The sequence below is a fragment of the Diabrotica virgifera genome, chromosome 2 (genome assembly GCF_917563875.1).
Source record: "Diabrotica virgifera virgifera chromosome 2, PGI_DIABVI_V3a".
NCBI lineage: Eukaryota > Metazoa > Arthropoda > Insecta > Coleoptera > Chrysomelidae > Diabrotica > Diabrotica virgifera.
The window spans coordinates 222,958,441-222,968,720 of NC_065444.1; the positions used below are offsets into that span (position 1 = coordinate 222,958,441).

The window sequence follows — 10,280 nt, forward strand, 5'->3', positions numbered from 1 at the left end:
TAAGCCTCGTTTGATTATTTTATTTGTGACATTCAGGTATGGTGTTTTAACATAAATGATTGGTTAAAGTCTTCGTGAGCGAGAAAGGCTGTCGTTTCTCTTTATTTAGCTGAGCGGTGTGGAAGTGGTGGGGGAAATTCCCCAATTTTTCCATATGAGATTCCGGGGCATGGAATAAAGTTATGACGTTTGCAAACACAAACCAATCAAAATTCAGTGACTTTGACAAGGTCAATTTCGTCTTCTAACAATGACTACATGGTGGCCGTTTTTAAATATTGTTATCCAACCCCAAGTAAAGGAAAGAGGAGAAAATTAATAAAAAGGAATCGTGGAGGCAATATCTGGAACAATCAAACGGAAAAACATCCTAGATGTGAAACGACAACAGACATAAACTCTAAAAGGGTAAAGAGGAGAAGTGAAGGATTTCTGTGCATTCCGTGCCTAAACGATTCTAAAAAGGAAGAGACCTACGACTTAAATATTTGGGGCGACCCCATTTATTAGATGGGATAATCTTTTCTACGGGTCGCCCCCAAAAATCTCAACTGTATTATGCCGGATGCCGGGGACTGCTTCCCGTAGTTATCGCCCATCTTTGAGATTTTGAGTGCCCTCTGTCGGAATAAGTTTTTGCGAATAGCCTGAGCATAGCCACCTTTACTCTGTACTTTACAAGCCATGAAGAGAAAATGGCAACGTCGCAGTTGATGACGTCCGTAGTCCGACTTTCGGACTACCGCTTTCGAAACTACGATTTTAAAGTACAAATTTTGGTAAAATTTATAGTATTTTTTGAGTCGAATAAGAAAATATTATTATTTAGAAGTTTGTACAAAATAATATTAAAAGTAATTCCTTGTAAGTAACGTTTATTATACAAAAAAAAGCAATAACAAGAATATAAATGGGATTCATTTTTTTCGAATCCTAAGGCCCGGTCTTTTCACCTCCGAATAAATAGTTAACGGGAAGTTTATCTGACAGATAAAAAAAGTAGCGTCTTTTCACTCTGGAATAAAGTTATCCGGCAGATAAATTGACGTTAAATATCAAATATTTAACTGCCGAATAAAGTACCGAATAAGAAGTTATCTGGAAGATAAACTTTGATTTTCGTATATTTCATGGTTTCTGATTGCCACGAAACTAAAAATATAACCTAAAATCTTGTAGGTCTGATTGAATTTATTGCAAAAGTAAAATTTTGTTCTTTCTAAAAATTCTCAATCACAAATTTTATGTTATTTTGTTTTTATACATACCTACCTACTGTAATTTTTTAAGCTGAGTTATTAGATATTAAATTAAAGATGGGTTATAATTTGAAAAAATTATAATAGTTATGTATTATTGTATACCTACTCAACTATTTATATATTCATTTACAAAGGAAAACAAGTTGTAAAAAATAAAATAGTTTTTTATCCCATCTTGCATAAGTATCTATCTTAAAGTTACCCACTAGAATAATCTGTGAAACATGAAATTGGTAAAAGTTTTACCTCTAGTTTTGTTAAAAAATTGTTTAGTTTTCTCATTTTTAAAATAATGATTTCTTTGAATTGCCAAATATTTTACGATTCCAAAATGAAAGGTATTGATATAGTAACTAGAATTAAGTATGCTCCAAAACAGTAGATACCTACCTTGAAAAAAAGCTGCAGAGTTAAGTATCCAAAACATACTGGGTGTATCATGAAATTCTCAAAATTTTCAATAAATCTATAGAATATAGGAAGACTGATTTTATATTCTGACAATTTCGTAATACTCCCTGGATATGTTTTAAATAGGTACCTTCTTACTAATCGCTACCTACATTCTAATACCACTTATGAAGATTTTTAGGTGAAACGAGTTAGAGGTTGATTCTGAGTATACTCCCAAGTACGAGAAAACATTATTTCTCGTACTTGTGATTAGAATCATTCAGTAAAGTGTGCGCAATATACTCAGAATCAACCTCTAACTCGTTTCACCTAAAAATCCTCATACGTGGTATTGAATGTAGGTAGCGTAATATTTTTTGTGCCAAATATAAATAATTCTGTATTATTGCTGTTTAAATTCAGATCATAGCAATGGGTTGTTACTTGGAGATTCTGATTGTCCACTGATGAGTCCAGAAATACATATCGCCCTTTTTGTATATGGCAGAAAACAAAACAATTAAATTGATTCAATTGTCCTATCTTACACTGAAGCAATATATTTATAACATAGAGAGAGAAATGAAAATGAAGACAATTTTGAAAATGAATTGCTAAGTATAGACCAGGAATAAGCTAAATTATTGAATTTACTGAAGATGTTTGATAACCTTATAAAAATTTTTGTGTTAAGCTTGTCATGCACGGGGATCTATACTAAAATATATCTCATATCACTCACTATAGTAACGAGTGAGGCTGCATACATGGAACTATAATGTATATTATGGTTCCGTTTATGCAGGCTCACTCATTATTATAGTGAGCACTATGAGATGTAATATATCTATTATAGTATACCTCCTGGTCAGTAACATGCTTTATGGGGAAATAGAAGGATCAATAATATACATGTATCATTTTTTTATTCTTTATTTAATTGTCCTTTGTATAATTTAATTTTTAAATTTAATAAATCAATGAATTTTTGTGTCTCTCTTCTGCCCTTTCATTTTCTCTAGCACGCTTGTGTTGTACCTTTTCGTCCTCTTTTTCTATCTGAAGCAATTGATGTATGTTTAGTATTAGCGTTGTTCTTTCTTGTAATACATTCTCTAGTTTATTATTGGTAGCTTACTACTGGAACTAGCTTTTTTCTTTAAGAACGCAGGATTGAATCTTCTAGATGTTTGTCATATCTGTAACTAATTTTTTTATTTAGAAAAGTGAAAGGTATCTACATTACTAACAAATATTAAAATTAGGTTTTATTCTTGTTATTGGGATTCTTCAAGTTACCATGTAATGTAAATTATCCAATCTTTAAAAATATTGTGTTTTGATATACTTAGTTGGTTATTTCCCTAGTTTACTATTCAATATACCAGTTGGATGGATTATAAATGTGTAGCATTTTGACGATGATTGATATGTCCATCTAGCCTAATTTTTCAGGAGAGCATTTTGAAAGTTTGAATCATGTTTTGCCAACCCAAAAACGAAAAGTAATCAACATAAGAAATCAAGTAATATATCAAGTTCTGGCCTACCTAATACAGTAGAACCCCGATTATCCGTGCTCCTCGGGACCGAAGGTGGCACTGATAATTGAAAAGCACGGATAATCCGAACATGTATTTCATATTATGTATAATATGTACGTATACACATACATAATATGTATGTGTATACATAGATATTATTATGTACCTACTATAAAGAGATAACAGAAAAAAATAAATCTTTCATTATGAGTGTCTCTTTCGTCATATAGAGTCAAGTGATTTACGATGACGCTATTTTGATAAAACCTCAAAAATGCAACTTGAGTAATAGAAAGCCCACCCAGATAATCGGGGTTCTACTAAGTAAGTTAAAAGGGGACATAACTTTTATACAAAAGATATGTGGAACAAAGGGGTTTTTACCTTCATCATACACATACCAAACTCCACCATCTTGAAGAAATTTTACTAAATAGCATATCAAGCAAATAATCTCATTCTGGCTAAAATCGGACATAAAATCAAATTTTTGCCTTACCACTACAGAAATATAGTATTGAATTTAAATAAAAGTTTTCCCCACATTAACAAATTTTTACATCATTGAACAGTTAATAGATATTAATAATATAATATGTTAAAATTATTAATTATGTAAACAAAATTACCACTGCATCTGTTTCATTAGCTAGCTTGTCTTTATTTAAACTTGTCTTTGTCTTCTTTACATACAAATCAACAGTTTTCCACTAATTTAAAATTTATTTACCTCTTGTTCAAGTTCTCCAGTAAACTTTTTCACCATAATCAATGTTTTCTTTCTAAAACAATATTGTTTGATTAAAATATGGAAATGTATTTCTAAACCTTATGACTATGACTTTATACACTTCTTATTTTAAGTTGTAATTCTTTGATTTACTTACATTTCCTTCTTCCAAAATGGAAATAAAATCGAGAAAATCATCTTGGTCTTGATTATGTGAATCTAATTATGTTTATGTTAGGTTAAGTTAAAGCAAAGCATAAAAATAAACACAAAAATCAGGTGTGTTCCGAATCCAAACTTACTTTTAAGCTTATCTACCGGATAACTAACTGGAACATAAATTGACGTGAAAAGACGGGTACATTTTATCTGGCGAATAAATATTTATCCTCCAGATAGCTAACTGCCAGATAAGAGCATATTTATTCGGAGGTGAAAAGACCGGGCCTAAGAAAACTAATAAGTATTTTTGAAAAATTTAAACGCAGAATGAAAGATTACGTTAGGACCGAGGGCCGAAAGTCCCTGAAAACTTCTATGTTTATTTTAATAAGTTACAGGGGTGAAAAATTAAGAAAGATTAATGTGATTTTTAGTTTCAAATATGTCATTAAAAAAAACATTTTATTCATTCTAAGGGACTTTCTGTCCTCGGCAATAAAGTAATCTTTCATTCTGCGTTTAAATTTTTCAAAAATACTTATTAGTTTTCTCAGGATTCGAAAAAAATGATTACATTTAAAGTACCGGCGTCAAAATTTTACATTTTGTTCCTTTCTACTTAAAGTTTGTCGCACTTATTTAGAAACACCCTGAATTGATAAAGAATAAATCTAGTTGTGTTAAACATAAGCGAATTAATCAAAAAAACAGAATGCTAAGAAAACCGGAGTCTATAGTTGGGTTTTAATTTCAGTATTTTATAAATGCCCGGTACACCATAAAAATTAAACTGGTTAGCAACAATATTATTACAGCGGTATTTTAAAAGAATTAGGCTATTCGCGGAGTGCAAGTACTTGGAAGGGGAAACGAGAAACGACCCTGCGCGAGTCGCGGAGAAATATTGCAACTATCTTAAATAATTCATATTGTCAATTGAAATTGTCAAATTGACGTATATTTCATACCTTCTGTCAATGAAGCAGAAAAATTATATATTGCTCCACAATATTGATATGATATGCAATTATTATATAAAGGTAAATTTAATTAATTTTATTTTGCTTGCAGTAATGCATTTTAATAACTAATTTTATTTACTACATACAATTGTTGACGTTTTCATAACATAACCTGAATGAATCTTATTTTTTCTTCTTATTATTTTTTTGGACTATGGCCTTGACAATTATCCAATAACCAGGACTAATATAATTGGCCAATATAATTAAAAGTGCGAATTTTAGGGGTCGCTTTGCCGAACTTGCACGGTCCCATATTAAAAAATCACTTAAATCTGCCAACAGATTTAAGTGATTTATGTTAAGACATTAAAAATGACAAAATTTTTAAGTGGACGGATTTCTATATGCACGCAAGTTTATATAAAAATATATTATATTGAACTAAAATCATCTTAATAACATACCTTTAAATGTTCTTTATAATTTGGAGCACGAAATATTGTAAAATATTTCAGTTTCTCTGTAAATACAGTCAAAATTATTTAAAAACAAATGAGTACTGTCAGAATTAATCGGTCTACCAATAGATGTTGCCAAATTTCAACTTCATGGCTTGTTAAGTAAAGGTGGCCTGAGCCATAGCCACCTTTACTTAACAAGCCATGAAGTTGAAACTTGGCAACATCTATTGGTAGACCGATTAATTCTGACAGTTCTCATTTGTTTTTAAATAATTTTCACTGTATACAGAGAAACTGAAATATTTTACAATATTTCGTGCTCCAAATTACAAAGAACATTAAAAGGTATGTTATTAAGATGATTTTAGTTCAATATAATATATTTTTATATAAACTTGCGTGCATATAGAAATCCGTCAACTTAAAAAATTTGTCATTTTAAGGGCCGATTGTTCAATTGGAGATTATCTTCAGATTAAAAATAATCTTCAATTAGACTTAATATTGCGTTGTTCAATGCAAGTTTAACACTTAACCATCTGTTAACAAGAGATTATCTTAATCGCTCAAAAACGAAGGATTAACGGTGTTAACTAAAGATTTGTAACCGTAACCTTACTTTCTGGTTTTAAATTAAATATTTTCAAGAAAATTCCAAATTGGAACAATCATAGTTATTGCACTAGCTAGGTATATGTATGTATTTTGAATTGTTCTTTCTATATATTTTCAGTCGTAGATAAGATTTGCAGTAATAATGCAGTAATAATCTATTACAATTTCGTGTCTCTAATAATAATGGCTATTTCTCTTTTATTTTGATGACAGAGATATGACAGAGGACGAATATTTCTTAGCTGTTTTTAATATAATATTTTGACTTCAAAAAAATGTGTTTCTTAAAAAATTTATATTATTATAACCCAGTGATATGCACATATAGCCAGTACAAAAATAAATTAGATCTCTCAGTGTATAGGTACTTATGCTTTCTACAAATTTATGCATGATAATTATTAATTATTTATAAATACATATTTCCAGAAGTTTGGCTTTTTTTCATTATGTGTAAAAATCAGGTAAAAACAAATTTGAAAAACTTTTAATGAAATTTTTGTGAAGGAATAGGAATTATTTTTATAAGCTAAAAAATTAACATTACTATTTAAACATGTTTTTTTACGCTGTTGTTGCTGATGTTTTTTAATATAGCAGTTGTACTTTTAATACTTTCTTCCATTTTAAATATGTTTAATAATGTAAATTAAAATCTCTGTCAGTAGTAGTTGGCATGTACTAAACACTACATGTCAAAAATCATTAACTTTATAACACAGAACACATTTTTATGTACAATTTTCATGATAAAGTTTGTTCCAAGTCGTTAATTAATAACTGGCAACGTTGTCGCCGCTTCAGTACTCGGGTTTAATAAATCCGAAAGTTAACTAACATTGAACAACTTCTTAAAAAATAATCTTTAGATTAAATTTAATTACGGTTTACTTAATCCATGAGTTAACTACTGATTGAACAACTGGCCCTTAATGTCTCATATTTCCTAAACCTGTTGGCAGATTTAAGTGATTTTTTTAATATGTTATAGCCTAATTCTTTAACAATACCACTGTAATAATATTGTTGCTAACCAATTAAATTTTTATGGCGTACAGGGCGTTTATAAAATACTGAAATTAAAACCCAACTATAGACTCCGGTTTTCTTAACATTCTGTTTTTTGATTAATTCGTTTATACTTAACAACTAGATTTGTTATTTATCAATTCAGGGCGTTTCTAAATAAGTCTGACAAACTTTAAGGGGAAAGGAACAAAATGCAAAATTTTGACGCCTGTATTTTAAATATAATCATTTTTTTCGAATTCTGAGAAAACTAATAAGTATTTTTGAAAAATTTAAACGCAGAATAAAAGATTACTTTATTACCGAGGGCCGAAAGTCCCTTAGAATGAATAAAAAGTTTTTTTAATGACATATTTGAAACTAAAAATCACACTAAATTTTCTTAGTTTTTCACCCCTGTAAGTTATTAAAATAAACATAGAAGTTTGCAAGGACTTTGGGCCCTCGGTCCTAACGTAATCTTTCACTCTGTGTTTGAATTTTTGAAAAATACTTATTAGTTTTCTCAGGATTTGAAATAAATGAATCCCGTTTATATTCTTGTTACTGTTTTTTTTTTTGTATAATAAACGTTACTTACAAGGAATTACTTTTAATATTATTTTGTACAAACTTCTAATTAATAATATTTTCTTGTTCGACTCAAAAAATACTATAAATTTTACCAGAATTTGTACTTTAAAATCGTAGTTTCGAAAGCGGTAGTCCGAAAGTCAGACTACCGAGGTCATCAATTGCGACGTTGCCTTTTTCTCTTCATGGCTTGTAAAGTAAAGGTGGCTATGCCTGAGCCATAAGGTTTGTTCCAACACGACCAAGAACCGTCAGATTACCGTTTCGTTACTAGATAATTAACGTTCCATGGGTTCCATGGGAACGAATTAATACGTTCCATGGTATTGCGCAGGACCATAGCCACCTTTACTTAACAAGCCATGAAGTTGAAACTTGGCAACATCTATTGGTAGACCGATTAATTCTGACAGTTCTCATTTGTTTTTAAATAATTTTCACTGTATTTACAGAGAAACTGAAATATTTTACAATATTTCGTGCTCCAAATTATAAAGAACATTAAAAGGTATGTTATTAAGATGATTTTAGTTCAATATAATATATTTTTATATAAACTTGCGTGCATATAGAAATCCGTCAACTTAAAAAATTTGTCATTTTTAATGTCTCATATTTCCTAAACCTGTTGGCAGATTTAAGTGATTTTTTTAATATGTTATAGCCTAATTCTTTAACAATACCGCTGTAATAATATTGTTGCTAACCAGTTAAATTTTTATGGTGTACAGGGCGTTTATAAAATACTGAAATTAAAACCCAACTATAGACTCCCGTTTTCTTAAAATTCTGTTTTTTTGATTAATTCGTTTATATTTAACAACTAGATTTGTTATTTATCAATTCAGGGCGTTTCTAAATAAGTCCGACAAACTTTAAGGGGAAAGGAACAAAATGCAAAATTTTGACGCCTGTATTTTAAATGTAATCATTTTTTTTCGAATTCTGAGAAAACTAATAAGTATTTTTGAAAAATTTAAACGCAGAATAAAAGATTACTTTATTACCGAGGGCCGAAAGTCCCTTAGAATGAATAAAATGTTTCTTTTAATGACATATTTGAAACTAAAAATCACACTAAATTTTCTTAGTTTTTCACCCCTGTAAGTTATTAAAATAAACATAGATGTTTTCAGGGACTTTGGGCCCTCGGTCCTAACGTAATCTTTCACTCTGTGTTTAAATTTTTGAAAAATACTTATTAGTTTTCTCTGGATTCGAAAAAAATGAATCCCGTTTATATTCTTGTTATTGGTTTTTTTTTTGTATAATAAACGTTACTTTACAAGGAATTACTTTTAATATTATTTTGTACAAACTTCTAATTAATAATATTTTCTTGTTCGACTCAAAAAATACTATAAATTTTACCAGAATTTGTACTTTAAAATCGTAGTTTCGAAAGCGGAAGTCCGAAAGTCAGACTACCGACGTCATCAATTGCGACGTTGCCTTTTTCTCTTCATGGCTTGTAAAGTAAAGGTGGCTATGGCAGGACCATAGCCACCTTTACGTAGGTGGCTATGGCAGGACGGTTTGTGGCTGGTTTGTGGAAGGTTTCTGGGTCGTGTTGGAACAATAGTCACCTTTACTTTACAAGCCATGAAGAGAACAGAACAACGTCGCAATTGATGACGTCGGTAGTCCGGCTCTCGGATTACCGCTTTCGAAACCAAAATTTTAAAGTACAAGTTCTGGTAAAATTTATAGTATTTTTTGAGTCGAACAGGAAAATATATTAATTAGAAGTTTGTACAAAATAAAATTAAAAGTAATTCATTGTAAGTCATTATTTACCAATGACAAGAATATGTGTAAAATACTTTATTTTAAATAAATAATATTTTATTTTAAATTATATATGTATACAAAATATCGCTAGAAATAACTATAACAACAATTGCTCACATGGTTTGATGTGCAGTCTTGGGGCTTAGAGTAGCTGCGATAACTTTCTTTTTTTGTTATTCCCTTTAGCATTATTTTTCTTTTTATACTTGTTTAAAGATTTTTTATATATTTATTTAAAACAATATTACACATAATTTTTATAACAGCAGAATAAACTTTGAAGGCATTTTCCCCACATTCACACCGGTGGCGTAGCTGAGAGACCCGCAAAGCGGGGGGCCGATAGGAGGGGCCCCTTAAAGCCTTCAAGCTTAATACTTCTAGTTTCTTTACATTGGATTGCAAAACATATTTTCCTCATAAGCATCAAAATAGGAAATTTGGAAGGAAGTTATGAAGCGGTTAATTGACGTAAACTTTTTCCGGGTGCAATTTAGCGTTTCGTCGACATATGTTGGTAGCTTAGATGAAAGTGAATCCCATAAAGGAAATTTGTTCGGTGGTTCTTTTACTAGCTAAATATGATCCTCTCACAGTATCCTGTTTTAGCTAAATTAATCGTTAAGAACAATAACAAAAACTTAAAAACAAATTACTTGAGCCCCCAAATACAAACGAAGCTTAGATTTATTTTCCGGTATGTAAAAATATCTTCCGATGAAAATAATTTACCTTCCAAAGCAGAAGGTGTTGAA

At 30.1% G+C, this 10,280-nt stretch overlaps 1 protein-coding gene and 1 long non-coding RNA gene across 2 annotated transcripts in view; one reads left to right on the forward strand and one right to left on the reverse strand.

The window, feature by feature from the left end:
- Nucleotides 1-2,570: 2,570 nt before the first annotated feature.
- LOC126880422 (uncharacterized) lies at nucleotides 2,571-4,544 on the reverse strand. The gene is made up of 3 exons (XR_007696587.1): nucleotides 4,087-4,544; nucleotides 3,829-3,981; nucleotides 2,571-2,860 (listed from the first exon to the last, which is right to left on the reverse strand). It is a non-coding gene; the product is annotated as an uncharacterized LOC126880422 (long non-coding RNA).
- A 553-nt stretch (nucleotides 4,545-5,097) lies between these two features.
- LOC126880408 (probable ATP-dependent RNA helicase spindle-E) overlaps nucleotides 5,098-10,280 on the forward strand; it is a 383,599-nt gene continuing 378,416 nt past the window's right edge. Inside the window, exon 1 of the mRNA XM_050644249.1 lies at nucleotides 5,098-5,131. Coding sequence (XP_050500206.1) covers nucleotides 5,113-5,131 — 19 coding nt within the window. The 5' untranslated portion in view covers nucleotides 5,098-5,112. The remainder of the gene's footprint in view (nucleotides 5,132-10,280) is intronic.